Source organism: Pogona vitticeps, chromosome 15, assembly GCF_051106095.1.
Source record: "Pogona vitticeps strain Pit_001003342236 chromosome 15, PviZW2.1, whole genome shotgun sequence".
NCBI lineage: Eukaryota > Metazoa > Chordata > Lepidosauria > Squamata > Agamidae > Pogona > Pogona vitticeps.
The window spans coordinates 6244063-6260879 of NC_135797.1; the positions used below are offsets into that span (position 1 = coordinate 6244063).

General features: G+C 45.7%; 2 protein-coding genes across 4 annotated transcripts in view; one reads left to right on the forward strand and one right to left on the reverse strand.

Annotated features, from left to right (window-relative positions):
• Positions 1 to 16817, forward strand: part of MACROD1 (mono-ADP ribosylhydrolase 1) — a 352795-nt gene that overhangs the window by 42134 nt on the left and 293844 nt on the right. The window lies entirely within an intron of this gene.
• FLRT1 (fibronectin leucine rich transmembrane protein 1) overlaps positions 8226 to 16817 on the reverse strand; it is a 169137-nt gene continuing 160545 nt past the window's right edge. For 2 of the 3 annotated variants that reach the window (XM_072983784.2, XM_020804734.3), the window contains 2 exons: positions 11843 to 12194; positions 8226 to 10193 (listed from right to left, as the gene is read on the reverse strand). In XM_072983784.2, the coding sequence (XP_072839885.1) occupies positions 8508 to 10193; positions 11843 to 12148 (1992 nt within the window). In that variant the 5' untranslated portion in view covers positions 12149 to 12194 and the 3' untranslated portion in view covers positions 8226 to 8507. Of the gene's footprint in view, positions 10194 to 11842; positions 12384 to 16817 lie in introns of those variants that run through there. The other variant, XM_072983785.2, reaches the window with a different exon arrangement.

Below are 16817 nucleotides of genomic sequence, written 5' to 3' on the forward strand. Positions count from 1 at the left end.
AGGATAAAAGGTAGCTAATTCCCACCAGATCTGGTATTTCCAGAATAGCTCTGGGAGAAGGCTGAAGGGGAAAATTTTTAGAGCAGGCCAAAAACCACTCTGTGTTAGCACATGTGCGCTCGCCCATGGATTCCTTTGCCCTGGGCTGTTGTCAAGTTAGATGGAAAGGACAGAGCAACTGGCCGAGCACGCAGGATGGCCAACGCTACCTTGTAGGGTGCCTGAATCAGAAGGTGCACCACAGCCTCCTCAGCTGGGCTGGGGCTGTAGGATAAGTTGGAGTTTCACGTGAGACAGGCCTCTGGATGGGTCATTTTATCCGCAAAGCTAACAGACTATTTACTCCATTCCTCTCTCTTCCCTAGCTAGTGTTCTTTTTGTGCAGAATCTTGATTTATTGTAAACCTGTGGGAAGGATCTGTCTTTTTTGAGCTGATTTCCTTAAGCAGTTCTAGGACCCACTGTACCCAAGAAGCAGGGTAAAAATGCTGCACAACCCCAGTGACACTAGTGTAGTGCTGGCAGATGTTTATGGTTGGAAGTGCTTGCTTCTTTCTGGCTTGTGCAAAAGTTTGCACAAAATTCAGCTGCCCGTTATTTCTATTGTGTTCCAACAGGAAATAAATGGGCTAGAAGCAGATGCAAATTTAGGGTACTTGGCTGATGAGATGAGAGCTAGTCTGATATTGGAACAGCCATATTCACCTTGGTAATTACATGTGGCACATTGGGCATAGGTTGTTTTAATGCTGTGGTGCTAGAAGGGAGATGGAGAAAAACGTTGTGTGTGGCTACATAAAAGCTTAGAGCTTTGGCTAGTTGATATTTCAGATTCCTGTCCACCTTCTACACTCCAGTGCTATGCTACCCAGATCACACTGGAGTGAAAAGGAAGGCAAGAAGGAGCACCCCATCAAGGCTGAACAATAACAGAACTGTTTTAGGGTAAATACTTATTTTGACAAGTAAGTATTTAGTAGTTCATGTTGTTGTGGGATCACCCAAATCTCTGATCGCCAGATGTGTGAGACTTCTATACTGTTAACCCTGCCAACATATCAAGTGCTCTTCCAACACACCTGTAAAGCTACTGGTTTAGTGGCTAGAGATGGTCACAAACTGCAGATTCAGTAGTTCGTGCTGGTTCATTTTTCCAGCCCCCCAGGTGTGCCACAGTGCAGTGCCCAACCTCTTCTAGTGGGCAGCGACTCAAAGGCAGCACCCAACCTTCCCTGCCCTGCCTCCTCCAGGCGGTGCCTCTGAGTGGGTGCCCACCAGAGACGATGGGGCACTGAACACTGGTGAGACCAGTAAATGAGCTGGAACAAACCACCTAACTTCTGGTGGAAGGTGTCAGGATTATTCTGGGAATGTGGAAGACTATATGAGAATTCAGACTTGGAATGAAGAATGGAGAACTTGTCGTCCAGGGACCTTGTTACCTATTGCTAGTGGGTGGATTGGGTCATTGAGCTAAGACCTGCAGGGCATGGCTGCGTTCATTGGCCCAGAAAGCCAGGTCCAGCTTGGCCAAAGCAGGTCTGGCATTATATCTCTCTGTTCGCTTTTTGAACTGTAGAAAGGTCAAAAGCTTCAGTAGACATAGTCCCCATAGATCACAAGTCTTCCCCGACCTAGCTCCTGTCAAGCTTCGGATGGCCACTGCCGTCACCTGTAACTGTCGGCTGTTGCTGGCTGAGGCTGTAGTCCAAAACTCAAAGGCTAGGTAAAGACCAGTGAGGACTGGGCTAGAGCTTCAAATGTCCTGATTAAGGCAACTCGAGGCCCCGTTTCGTCATGTCCTTAGGAGTTCAACCCTGTTATCAGACTTCAAGTCAGCAGGCTGAAGCCGATGTTTTTCTCTCCACTTCGGTCTATTATCCTCTCTTGTTCTTCTTGTTTTTTTAAAGCGCTCTTTCCTAAATGAGAACTTTGCAAGCTGAGCTGCAAATTGCTTGTTACCATAAACTCTGCCAGCAACATGCATGCCAAACAACCCTCAAATCACCTGAATTTAATGAGCAGCTGAGAGGCAGGCTTGTGTGTGGCTGTCCTTTGGATGTGTGTTCCTTTTTTTGATTGTGTGTGTATGTGTTTTTACAGCGTGCTAAACACATCCTCTCAGCAGCCTGCTTACATGAGGTCAGTTTGTGAAATACCATATATATGTACAGTCTGACAATGAATAAAATTATACTTTACAGGAGGCAAGACGGCCGCCATAGGTCTAAGGCCCTTATTCTATGCAGTGATGTTTAGTGTACATATTTTAGCCTGGAGTACATGTGTGTTTCACCTTATTAATAGTTTTTAATATGAAGGAGACAAGTCACCCATACTGCTACCTACTGGAATGACTTCCCTGGTGGCTTGTTCCTCACTTCACCACCCACTGCTTATTTCAGTCTGCTACTAATGAGCTGCTTAAATGTGCATTCTTCTTAAGAACTGAGGATGTGTAGCAAGGAAAAAGGTGGGTTTTATGGAGCCACGGATGCCTATTTCTTCAGGGTAGAGGTTCCCTATTTCCGTTCCCAAGACAGATTTCAACTTCCAGCATCCCAGCCAGTATGGGCAGTGGTAATACATCCTGCACGTTGGCCAGCAATAACGTCAACCACAGTCCAGCAATATTGGGAGCAGCAGTTTCAGGATGTTTCTTAAATTACAGTGTTCCCCAACCTTGGGCCTCCAGACTACAACTCCCAGAAGCCTTCACCAGCACCTCTGCTGGCCAGGATTTCTGGGAGTTGAAGTCCAAGAACATCTGGAGGCCCAAGGTTGGTGGCCACTTCCTTAAAATATACAAGACGGTAACCTTTTCAAATCCGTTGCAGCACAAGCGAAGAGTTTTGTGGCACCTCAAATGAATTAGTTTTATCTGGCATAAAGCTGAAGCAGTGGGCTACAGTTCACAAAAGTGTAGTCCAGATAAAACTTATTAACCTTTAAGGTGCCAAGAGACCAGGTTTTTTTTTTTTAACTTAAAATGTGACCTGTCTCACCGACATGCTTGATGGTCTTCCAAGTTGCAGTTTTGACCCACTAGGCCCTGCCTGGATTGCCAGCACTTTGGTTTTTCCCAAGAGATTAACAGTGGGTATGGTTACACTGCCGATTTGCATCCGTTTCTGCTCCGACGTATTTTAAATCGATTTTCAATCATGTGGTTTTTATATCCCTGTGTGCATTCACTTTGAAATTATTACTCTGATATAAAGTAGGTACTTAAAACCACTTTGGGAAACTGCATGGGAGATTTTAAATCGTTTCATTAACCAGTATGTTTGCAGACTGCACCGTTTCCATTGTTGCTGATCCCGGCGAATCGCCAGTGATTGCAACCTTCTCTTTCCCATTTGGTTTCAATGTTGTGCTGTATAGCTCAGTGATCTGGGTATCTGGCTGAGGAGCCAGAAATTGGGAGTTCGGTTCCCCACTGTGCCTCCTTGACAGTGGCTGTACTCAAGGATGCATAGGGGTCCCTTCCAGCTCTGCAATTCTAAGATTATGTCTTCAGTTTTCAAGTACCCTTTGGAATGCATGCATTTCTCTCTTTATCTTTTTAAAATAAATTTCAAGTGATGTAGTGACATTACTTCCAAAACCCATAGCCATCCACAAAGGCAGTATTTAATACGACAGGAGTGTTCACATTGCCCGAAGCAATACATAAAGAATCGATTTCATAAGCGTGTTAAGTTTATAAAAAAATCACTTTGTGGCAAAAAAAGAGAGTGGGTTTCTCCATGTGTTGTGTAGTTTGGATTTTTCAAATCAATTTTAATTATGCAAAACCTGATTCAAAAGCAGTTGTTGTCAGTGTAGCCATGCCCAGTGCCTTTGCACCCAGGTAACCCTGAAAAGGTTGTGCAGAGTGCAGGTGGCATGCAAGTTGAATAAATAAATAAATAAGGGTCATCTTAAGTAAGAATTGATTTGATGACATGATTATTATTACTGTTTCTCAATGCATTCCTTTCCTTTCTCTCTCTCTCTCTATTTTGTGGTTGTTTCCAGTTTGTCCTTCTACAGAACTTTTGTCCTCGTGCTGATCTTGGCATAACTGACTTGTGCAAATTCTGCACGGGATTATCCAGGGCTGCTTGGAGGCTTGGGAATCCAGGCTAGAAACAAACTCTAAGCCTAAGGAGGGCTCTGGGTGTTGATTTTTTTAAAAAAAAGTCCATGCCAGTGTTGTTTAAGTGAAACCACTTGTATTGCCATCCAGCACCTAGTGTGGCTGTTTAGAAAGGCTTTCAACATGCCTTTCTTTCACTCTCAGTGACTTTATGTAGCACATTGTCAAGACTGTGCTAATTTAAGATGAAAGCAAGAACAAGCAAGCTGGATCAGAGCTTATGATCCAGAGAACCCTCCTTTTGCACGGCCTATTGAACAACAACAGGGAGACTGCTCTATCTCCCACCTGATCCTCCTGCTTGCTTTCCTGCCCTGCCTGTTGTGGCAGGTGGACCTTTAATGTTGTCTGACCAGAGCAGTAATCTTGGGCCCCCAGATGTTCTTGGACTACAACTCCCAGAAATCCTGGCCAGCACAGCTAGCTGGGAGTTTTAGTTCTGGGGACCCAAGGTTGGGGACTACCGGACTAGAGAGAGAAAAGGTCTCTTGCAGCCCAATCTTAGGGGATGGGGAGAAAACCCACCATAATCCTAGGAAATGTTGTGTCCTGGAATTCCCTAATATTGGGGATGGGGAAGTGCTTCCCATAAATCTTTCAACTAACATGTCACGTAAAAACACAACAAACAAAGACTAGAGGCCTACATAGCCTGCATGTAAGTATTAAAAGCTGCCAGGGGCTGTTACACTCTCTGTTTGCCAATAGGAGCTTAGCTATATATATCCTTTCATCTCTGTAGTGAAATGCTTGTATGTGCAGCATTGACAACACAGAGCGGAAACCAATTCAATCGAATGTGGAAAGTGCCAATAAAGATTGCACTGGGATTGTCTCTCCTTGTATAGAAAAGGCAGCTGATAGCATTATGGGACACGAGTTGTAATTTAGAGAGGAGTGCACCATTTGTCAGAAAGCGGATGGATGCAAATGTTTGTTCTGTCATTTTTTGCAAAGACTGACTAGGCTTTCAAGCTTTCCCCTCTTTTTGCTTCCCTCCACACTCCACCTTGTCATACTGTTTTGTCACAAGCTGTTTAAAATGCGCTTTTCCCCCTGAGGAGTTGTTATTGTTGCTATTAAGGAATGCTAGCCTGTTAGACAGTTCTGCTCGCAAGGAGAGAACTCCTTGGAAAGATGCTTCTAATGGTGTGTTTATTGCTCTGCTCTCCAGTTAGTAAGTTAATCCTATTTATTGCCACTTGTGGAAATTAAGGAGTTGAAATGTTGAAAAAAATTTAAAAAGAGAGAGAGAAAAGGCATGAATGACACTGAAAAGTGACTTCTAATTAACTTGCAATAATCATCTTAGAACTCCAGAACTGGAAGGGACCCTATGGATCCAGGCCCTGTCAAAGAGGCACATTTGAGAACTGTACTCTCAGCATCTAGGCTCCACAGTCAGAGACCTACGCTATCCGGTGGGAGAGTTGTTTGTGCAGAAAGAAGATGGGTGTTGTGTGTTCAAGATGGAAAGGGGACATCCTTTCAGGTACATCCAGCCTTGCCTAGAGCAGACTTGTAAAACCTATGACCTAGCAAGCCAAACCCAACTTGGCACGGCGGCTGTTTGAATACCTGTTTTGGACTGTAAAAACCGGCATGCTTGTTGAGGGGTGTGTGTGTGTGTGGGGTCAGAGATCCATCTTGTTCAGGATGCACTTACTTAAATGGAAAGTGTTGCTCCTTTTACCCAGTAATACAGAATTGCACTTTATTATGCCCAGCCTGACCATTATTGGGTAGGGATTATGGACATACTGTAGCTTGTCAAGCTTGACAGGAATTGTTCCAAAATTAACAAAGCGTAAGAATCAAGAGGACTCCTAGAAAAGTGGAGGTGGGGGTGACAAAAATGTAGTAAGTTTTTTTTTATAAATTTTAGTTTGAATTTTGAGAATATAAGGACTGTGTTGGTGCACTGGAGCAAGCTCTAATGTTCTGTTATAGATGGTAGCCAACTTGGTGCTCTTGAAAAGACAATAGCCTCCCTTGTTTGTCCCTATCCTCTAGTACTCACAGAGTGCCACTGTACATGGAGGTTCCTCATGGCTTATAGTCCTTGATAAATGTGTTCTCCATCACATGTGTGCGTGACATCTTTCTTCTGAGCTTTGCCATCCTTTCCAACAAACACCAAAGACCTTTTCTTTCTCGTCACCATGTCCAACCCGGCTCTACCATGGAGACCCATGCAAAAAATAAAATAAATAAATAAATACTGTGGATCTCATCAGTCTACACCTACATCTTCTTGTTTGCAAAGAACAGGCATGTGCAAGGCTGACAACCACATTGGAGTTTGAAGTTTCCTCATCCCAACTCAGGCCAGTGGCCCGTCGTGACTTCAGCCAGTTTGAACTTTCGTCCTCCGAGGGTTTCTCCAACTCTCCCTGCTCTCTCTTCCTGGAAGTGAGCTGTTGACTGTGCTGGTGATCAAAACCAATAGCCCTGTGTAAGCAAAGTATGCTTCATATTGCCACTTTCTACATGGCCCATCACACAGAAGTTGAACCACCAGGGAGAAAAAAAAGATCCAACAAGCACAGTTGAAGCCAACAAATAAGTCACCCTACTGTCTTGACTCCAACAGGTGAGAACAAGCCACGGGCATGCAAAGGCTGACTGAACTCTCCTTGTCATTCACTCTCAGCTTCGAACCAATCCAGCGTGGCCTTCGGCATCTTCATTTCAGTTACAACATCTCCATTACAGAACGGCTTTCCCCATATGTGGAGATGTGTTTATATGCTATTTGCCTTTAAGCCTCTTGGTAGAGAAGAAATCTTAATTTTTCTTGCCGTATCTGCAATTTGAGTCTCTTAAATTTGCTCAGGAGAAAAATTAAACCTTGCAGGAAGCCCTGATATATGTTTTTTGATCCCCCGCAATGAATAAATGCCACCGCCCATGTGTTGCAGCCCCACTTCAGGATCTCAGCAAACCACCTGCTTTTGCTTCTTCCCTGGAAACAGGAAGAAGCACAAGTGGCTATGAGACACTTGGTGGGTCACCCGCACATGGACGCTGACATTTCTTTTTCTTCCTTTCTGTTTTGCTAGGTTTCAAGCCTTAGAGACTCTGTGATCAGGACCTTTCTTGGATATGACCCCCAAAGGTGTGCTCCTTTCTCTGGCACCACAAACAATCCTGGGAGAAAAGGCTGAAAAAAGTGTAGCTCAAACAGACCTCTTACTCATCTTGGGTCATCCGTGGGCTGTCTTTGAGTTGGTGTGAAAAGATCTTTCTTCTCTCCGTTAGCATCTCAAAACCATTCATAACCCATTTGGGATTCCAGAAACTCCCATCTTGGAAGGACCCTCTTGCTAGTTGGAAGACGCTCGCCTGTTCTGTCTCTCTGTCAGTTTCTGGGTTGTTTTTTGTTTGTTTGTTTTTTTTGCTAAGAAGGAAAGAGCTACATATTGAACTGTTCCATGAGGAGAAAAATGTTGCATGATCGTCCCACGGCTCAGTTGCATGAGGAAGAGGACGTAACTGAAGGGCGATTCTTATGATCGGTCTGCGTTGAGCAGAAGAACAAAGCTGGTGGATGTAGGGAGCTGCAGAAGGAGAAAGGGGCTGAGGGAAACTGAGTCAAGTATGCAGGACGGTGGTTATGATCTTGTTTCAGATCTGTTTTTTTTAAAAAATGCAATGCCCTCCCTGTGGTTATTTGTTGTTCAACTTTGCCCAATTAAACTCAGAACCTGTAAGGAAAGCAGGGTTATGGGACACGAAAGAAAAACCTGGTCGCAGCTTCACACAAGTCCTCCCCACCTGCACAATATAGTAAACAGTGTAAGTGCCAGCAAAAACTTTTTTCATCTTTTTGTTTGTTTTTTTATAATCTACCCCTGAACAAAATAGAAGATTTATACAGGAAGAAAGATAAACAGGTAGCATTTTTGTTTTTCATTTTCTCTTCCCCTGCCCCAGGTCTTGCCCTTACCATCCCTCCACCCTCAGGGAGGGGGATGACAACATCCCAGATATCCTTGATGGTCTGAGCTGGATTTTGTTTCAATCTGGTATATTAAATATAAATTATGTCTTTCCCCTCCTTCATGTCTACTTTTTTTTAAAAAAAAAAAAAACCTTGGGGGGTTGTCTTATTTTCCCCCCTACAAAATAGGTTTGTGGGATGTTGGCTTTTTTGTTTTTTTGAAAAAATTTTCCTTCCCCTCCCCTCCCATTTGTTCCACCTGGTTCTGCTTGGAAAACAGTTCTTGTCTTGCAGTTGTTTTTTTGTTCCTTTGTTCCATCTTCGCAAAAAACCCTGGGGGTGGCATGGTAGGGAGGGAGTAAAAACAGGGGAGAGTTGATGTGGGAACGAGGGGATATATGTGGGAGGAGGGGGAATTTTGCATCATGAATAAGAATAGTCTATGTCTGGGATTCCCCCGTCTCTGTACCCACGTGTCGTGCCATAGCCGATGGTGTGGGTGCTTTTGTAAAGACTGGTTCCGTTGGAAGGGAATATGGTGTGGATGACATATTCCTCCTTTGCCCGGTGAGGGTTGATGGGCAGCATCTGCAAGCCAGGGCCTCTGATTTCCAGGATGGAATTATCCTTTTTGGTGCCTGACTCCACATAGTCGTCTTTTTTCCGGCTGCCTCGTTCTCGGGTGAGCAGGTCTCCTGTCCGGTGAACATACCAGCAAATGGCGGCCAAGACCAAGAAGAGGAAGACCAAGGCCACGGCCCCACCAATGATCCCTGCTAAGGGCACCCCGGCCAACGGGTCCATGTTCTGCTCATGATTGAGGGTAGTGGTGGGGCTGTACATGTCTGCTGTCTCAGCCTTGGCGCACACCGGGGTGTCATCGGGCACGTAGGTGCTGCCTGTCTCCATGGTCACCATGCAGATGATGTAGGTTGACTTGGGTTCTAGGGCGGTCAGCAAGTACTCTGTCTTGTCGCCCTGCACCAAGGTCTCTGTGATGGAGCCTACAGCTGGGCTGTGGCCCAGACGCAGCCAACTGAGGCGAAAGGAGGCTGCTGGGAACATGGCCTTCCAGCTGATGCGGATGCTGTCGGCAGTCAGGGGCTTGACGTTGAGCACCAGGGCTTTGGCTCCCGCCCCGGTGGCCATGGGGTAGTCAATGTTGGAATCCGGCAGCTGGATGCCTGGCCTTTTGGCTTTGAGGGTGAAGAGGGAGCCCTGCGGGGTTGTGACAGCAGCGTTGCTGGCGGTTGTCTTGGCTGCCACGGCCACCCCTGAATTGCTCTGCGGGCCCACCTCGAAACACTCGTCCATCTCGTTGGTTATATCCTTGATTGCCATCCCTCTGACCTTATCAGGCCCTTGGCACATCAGCCCCCTCACATTCACCACCGAAGCCCGGGCCTTGACCCAGTCCCTCAACCACATGAGGTTGCAGCCACAGTACCAAGGGTTGTTCCTCAGGAGCAGCTGAGAAAGGCTGTCGAGGTCATCAAAGAGACCCTTGGGCAGGGTGGTCAGGTTGTTGTTGGACAGGTCGAGCTTCTCTAACTCTCTCATCTTGGAAAGGGTGTTATAGGGGATGTGGCTGATGGCATTGTCCTGGAGGTACAGTTTTTGGAGGTGAGCACTGGGCAGGTTGAGGGGCGGCGCTGCCAGGGAATTGCGCACCAGCGAGAGCTCACTGAGGTTCTGCAGGCGGCTGAAGGTGTCGTCAGCAATGCGTTGGTTGGCCAAGAGGTTGCCGTCTAGCACGAGGCGTCGAAGGCTGTTCAGCCCCTTGAAGGCGTGGAGCGGGATGGTGGAGATGCGATTGTCGTCCAGCCTGAGTTCCTCCAGGGTGCGAGGCAGGCCAGAGGGGATGCTGCTGAGGTGGTTGCGAGACAGAAAAAGCAGCTTGAGGCGCGTGCTGTCCGCAAAGGCATCGTCTTCGATGCTGACGGTGGAGACAGAGTTGTCGTCCAGGTGCAGCTTCTCCAGCAAAGGAATGCGGGCCAGGGAGTCACGAGCGATGGTACGGACGTTGTTGTCCTGGAGATGAAGCTCCTTCAGTGAACGGGGCAGATTGATGGGGAATTCATCTAGGTCATTTTCATAGAGGTAGATGACCTGATGGGAATTGGATTAACAGGAAATTCAGCATAGCAGAAGCAGAGAGTGAAAATTGCATATAAATATTAAACATCGGGTGAGATTTCCAGAAACATGGGGGCTCATTTCATCACCTTGGAAATCCTAAACTCATCATAGGGATAAAGCACTTGAGTTGATCACATACTGCTTTCTGCTGGCAACTGGTATTAAAGGGCAAGTTTGAAATGCCTCTTTTTTTGTACGTGGAAGTTCTGGACTTGTGCTAAAACATCATATTCATGTTATCAAATCCCATCTCCCCTCCAAAAATTAAAACAACAACTACAACACCTCTATCATTAACAGCAACAACATCACACCAAATTAATTTGTAATATAAAACCTGAGCATGGTATTTGGAATTTCAAAACGGGTTTTATATGTCTGTGTTGTTTTAACATCTAAAAAACTCTTTAATCTCTAGAACGAAATTGTATGGTAGAGATAATAGGTTTCCAAAGATCTTAAGCCAGTGCCCCCCCCAATATGTTAGATGGTTAATTTCCATTGTGGGGTGATGAGAGAGCTGTTGCCCAACATATAACTCTTTTCCAACATTCCCATGCTGGGATTTGTAGTTCACCATTATGATGAAGGTGCCAGATTGGGGAGAGCAGGCTCTGTTCTGTTTAGCAGGGGTTATTAAGGGCCTTGGGCAGGTACAAGGTCTAAATCAAACAGTTGGTTCTCAACTATAATAAATGCCCTAAAAAATTAAGCAAATTAAATTGACAAATTAAATCACTGGGATTTGCATAGACATTGATATTAAGTTTCATTCATTCAATGGTTCGACTCATTGGGATTAACAATTGGATTCAGTCCAGGGCATTCCTTAATCTGTAGTAAATGAGGACGATTTAAATGAGAGGTGGAGAACCTTTGGCCTTCCAGATGGTTTGCAGCTGAAGATGGAACCGTGTTACAATTAAAATATGTGTTCTGCCACTGAGTATGATATCTTTGTGGTATGATATCTCATGGTATCCTTTAAAAGCGAAAACAAAAACCACCCGGGGGCGAGTGGATGAGTAACTCTACTTCAATGGAAAGGGCAGGCAGAAACAACAACTTTGATCCCTGGCATCTCCAGTTAAAAGAGGCGGCAGGATATGGGCGAGATTTTTCCCCCCTTTCTGCTAGATATTTCTGAGAGCCGCTCTCATCCTGACACAAGCAGTCTGACCTCCTTTGCTGCTGTTTTTTTTCCCCCTAACAGAATTTGATATATCAAAATTACAAACCCATCATGAGAGATGTTCCAAAATATAAACAAAAATTGGGGGTGCCGCAAGCCATCATAACCTGGGCACGCGTTGGAGTGTTTGCAAGACTATTCTGGATTCTGGAAGCATTCGCAACTCTGTGATTCGAGCCCATGAAATCTGCAGAAAACCTCTTTGCACTTATTCTAAATACATGAAAAATAATTCACATCTCTCTCACTTGCATAAATCACTCTCCCACTTTTTTACACACACTGTCTGAAGGAACAGGAAAAGACATATATCTTTTTTTTTTGCCACTCTTAAAAAAACTCCTCAAAGGTGGGAGGAAGACGTTAGGCTAAGTTCGGGATTAGTTTATTTAACGAAGATGAGATGCACGTTCCCCAGTTATACAACCTGAACGTTGAGCTTCTTCTTCAGGCTGGAGGGGATGCCAGCATTATTGATCTGATTGTTCTGCAGGTAGAGGGTGGTGGCATCGTCCGGGATGTCGGCGGGGATGGAAGTCAGGCCCCGGTCATTGCAATAGATGAACCCATTGTCACAGCGGCAAACTGACGGGCAGGTGGTGCTGTCAATCACCTCGCTCAGGAAGGCCACCAAGCCGTAGCAGAGGAAAAGCCAGTCACGCAGGTCCATGGCGGCTGCGGTGGTCACCACAGTGGCCGTCACCATGGCAGCTGCTGGTGAGGTGGTCGCCATGGTGTTTGGATGGGGCTGCTCTGTCCTGGGGTTAGGCCTCTGGAACCTGTGGAGAGAAGATTTTATGGTTTTAGTTGGATTCATTTCTTACCTAAATCTATGATTTAATTCAACTGAGTCTTAGCTCTCAACCTGTTTTCAAAGCCATGTTTCACTCCTAGGATACATCAAGTGCAACTAATAGAGTGGTCCTGAGGGACTAGATAGGCGGGATATAAATAAAATAAAATAAATAAATAAATAAATAAATAATATATAAACAAGAGTATAATGTAATAATTAAAATGACAAGTTTTGGTTGTAGATTGTTGTTGCTGTTTAGTCGTTTAGTCGTGTCCGACTCTTCGTGACCCCATGGACCAGAGCACGCCAGGCCCTCCTCTCTTCCATCGCCTCCCGGAGTTTGGTCAAATTCATGTTGGTCACTTCGATGACCCTGTCCAGCCATCTCGTCCTCTGTACCCCAGCACAGCTTTTCCTACTCTTTTGCTGACTATAAGGGCTACTCCATTTCTTCTATGGGATTCTTGCCCGTTGTAGATACCCAGGTTCAAATCTCCACTCCGGCACAAAGCTCACTGGGTGTTCTTGGGCTGGTGCTCCTTGCTCTTAGATTTGCTTTCCTCACAGATTGACTGTAATGATAATATAGGATCTGTCTCCTCCAGGTACACCACCATGACCTCATTAGAAGGGAAGGTTACAAATAGTGTATTATGTCATGACAGATGGATGGGCCTCGGAATATATGCATAATGTATTCTCTTCAATGCAGCAGAATCCACAAGTGGAACCTCTGTCTCTGGGGCTCCGCTAGGTTGAGTTTTCTGTAGAAAGCGTAGGTGGTTTTGTCTCCTAGACTGTGCCACTTCAGGCCACAGGTGCGGAATTGCATACTTGAATGCTTTCCCTTCCCACTCAAATGAATGAGAAGTGCTAACCATCATGAAAATTAGGCTGAAACACTTCTACACAATAAACCAGATTTCTATGTATGAAAGAATGGCTTTTCCCCCCTTCTCAGAGAAGCAACAACATAGTTTCCCCCAACCTGCAGCCTGAAATGGTACAGTCCAGGCTGGGTTACTTCTGCGTGACTGAATGGTCAGTCTCCTATGTATAGATTCTTCTAAATAAAGAGATAATACTAGGAAAGAAAGCTCCACTAAAGTGTACAGCTCTGATTCACGCTAACAACCGATGGATATCATGAGACAGTAGATATAATTGGGAGGTTGTGTGTCTGTCTACCATCTTGTTCCTCTCATTAAGAAGTGCCAAACCTGACAGCAAAGTGCCTCAGAGGTTTGGATACTTTTAAAAACAACAGCTTTAATTAGCAGGAAAATATTGATCGGGTTTTTTTTTTTTAAATCAAACTTCTCCATTCCCCTCCTTGCCCCACCCAGCAAAAAGATATCTGTACCGATGAGATTGCTACATGCAACTTGTGCATTTGCCTTAAAGTCATTCAATTACAAGGGGACTTGTGAGGTTATATTGAATATAACTCTCATTATTGCCAGTCAACATCGCCATTGTGTGGCACATCAAAACCAATACAAATTGTGTGGTATAGCGTGGCCTAGCTTTATGGTGCCACAAAGTTCAATCGGTTCCTTCCCATTTCTTCCTCAGAGCTTCCATGTTATATAAAGATGGGGGAAGAACAGCAGCACGCTGTGAATCTGTCAAAATAGAACATCTGACATAGTGGTCTGATGGAAGTGTGCTGCAGTTTCCCATGGGGGGGGAGAGAGAAGCTTCTGTTAGCAGTACAGTACCACCATCCTTAACCAATATCAAGAACTGCTTAGCTCAGTGGTTTGGGTCTCTGGCTGCGGAGCCAAAGGTTAGGAGTTTGATTCCCCACTGGGCCTCCCTAATAGGGGCTAGACTTGATGATCCATAGGTTCCCTTCCAGCTCTGGAGTTCTAAAATGATGATGATGATGTACTCACAGTCTAAAGAAACCTGGGTTTGAATCCCCTCTTGCCCATGGAAATACATTAGGGGGTGGCAATGGTAAAATACTCCTTGAATATCTCACGTGAAACACTACTAAGGTTTCCGTAAGTTGGAACTGATTTGACAGCACATAAGATGTATATAAAGACAGCATAAGAGAGTAGGGCAATGGAAGAATTTAAAAATGATGCCCCCATGCAAACAAAAGACAGAAGTAAGTTTATCAACATTCTCTTTGTTGACATTTTACCACCAGGTTTTAAAAATAAAACAAGAGAGCAAACAGTCCACCCAGCCCACAGGAAGCTATATCCCACTCCATTGCCTTCTGAGCTTCCTGTGCTTCTAACCTTCAGGCAGCATCTGTCAAACTGCAGAAAAGGATCTTGCAGCCAACATTATAAATCTCCTCTTAAGAAAAACTTTTTAAGAGCAAGAAAGGCTGATGCATAATGGAAACCTTAGCCACTGAGTAGCTGCAGCCGTAACACTGCATACATTAAGGTGCCAAGAAAAGCCAACAACAATGTATGCTCTGGGTTTGAATCCTCTCTTGCCCATGGACAAGAGAGGATTTCCTTTTATCTTGGGGCCTTTCTCTTGTACACCCACTCTTGACCCATCTGTTCCCCAAGAAGGAGACCAACATGAAGGGATTCATAAGCTGGAGTTTTCCGCAATGCCGTCTAAAGTAGGGGTCCCCAACCCCTGGTCCGCGGCCCAGACTGGGCCACAGAGACAGATCTCCCACCCCCCCTGCATGCACTCTTCCCTGCACAGCCCCTTTGCGCATGTGCATGAGTGCGTGCACGCCCCGTGAGTGCCCCCTTTGTGCACATGTGCGAGTGTGCACCCTGAGCACCTCCACCCCTTTGCACATGCACACAAGTGTGTGCATGCCCACATGAGCACCCCCTGCACCTTTATGCATGCTCACGAGCGCGGGGAAGTTGCTCCACCTTCCCCGCACACAGACCCCATCCTCCCCCAACTGGTGCATGGTGTTAGAAAGGTTGGGGACCACTGGTCTAATGTACTGCTGTTCAGAGCTTTTCTCATTTGAACCTTGTCTTTTAGCACGGCCTTCTTTCCAGAGCACCATCCAAGCCATTTCCTCCTTTCCTACCACGATACCTAGCTCCTGGTGTTTCTTACGCTTCTTTATGAAAATGTGCAAAGCATCTCCCCATTCTAGCTTCTCCCAATCATAAAGGCTTAAATGCATCTCTGGTTCCAACAAGACTCACTGAATGTGGCAAGGAAAACGTGCAAGAGTCTTATGACACCTTAAACTAACCAGTTTCATCCGGCAGAAATTCCTTGGCTTGGCTCGTAGCCTACTTTCTGTGGGCCACACAATGTAGGAAAGCTTATCCCTAGTGCAACATGATCACTTTTATGGTGCCATAGACTCTTTGTTGGTTTTGCTGCAATAGACAGACTAACATTGCTACCTCACTGGAAACTAAATTATAAGTCAACCCTTGTATAAATTCCAGGGATTCAGTGGGTCTATTATGAACCGGGAAGAGCAGCTAAATTTAGGCCAGAATTTAGGGTGGGGTATACAGAGTGTTGTCTCTCTGGCGCTTGTAAGAGCCTGGCTTCTCTTGGCTCTGGTTTTAGCTGCAAACAGCTAGATGAAAAATAAAGTAGTGGGGATACAAAGATGGGGGGCCCTGCTTTCCTCCTCTGCTTTAGGTTCCTGTCCCCGCTGCCCTTGCGGCAGCTCTCCTCCCTGCCTCTCATCTGACTCCCAATTAAGCCAGACAAAAGACCTTTGGAGAGAGGGGGAGAAAAGGCCTGGCTTCAGAGGTGGAAGGCCTGAAAAGGCGCCTGTCGCTTTAACCACCTCTTTTGGCTGCTCCTTTATGCCCCTGTTGTTTATATTACACGGTTTATGTAGCCTATCAAATTAAGGCCAGTAAATCGCTTTGCTTTATGGCCTTGGTTTTTATTCTCTTGGATCTGGCAGAGAACGGGAAGAAAGAGAGGGGAACAAAAGGAGGAAGGAGCTGCAGAGCATGGCCAGGGTGGGGTGGGGTGGGGTGGAAAATGGGAGGCAAGCAGGGGAACTGGGGATGAAGGGGGGGGCGGGCGGAATATTCTTATCCCAGGTGTGTTCCTGGAAAGATAGCAGTTGGTGGTGTGTTTCAACTGGGGGTTTAACAATCTTCCAGGGGGCTATTGGGGAGGGGAAGGCTCTTTAGACAGGGATGTGTTTTCTGCACAGACTTCGAAATGTGGTAAGACAGAACCGCTGCTGTCCTTGGGGATTTCTCTGCTGATTCCTGCTGTTGACTCCAAATCCTGCCCTGATACTCATGCTAACCATATTCTTCCTTTCCTCCCCAGAGAAGATGTTGAAACTCTCTAGGCATGACACATTTCTAATTTCACCCACCTATTCAAAACCCAGAGTCCCCTTCTCTGCGAATTACCGGTAATATCTGGCTAGCTGTTCCCTTGCTTGGATAAGAACCCTCTTCCCCACATACAACGGTAGCTGCCATTTCCTTACTGATTTCTCAACATGTTCATCCACTTTTCCTCCCGTGAGCTCAAGGCGGACTAAATGGCTCTCACCCATCCCACTTTCCCTCATAACCCTGTGAAGTAGAGTCAGGCTAGGAGACATGGCTGTCCCCAAGATCACCCAGTGAATGGCATGGCAAAGGGCATACTTGAACCAGGTCTCCCA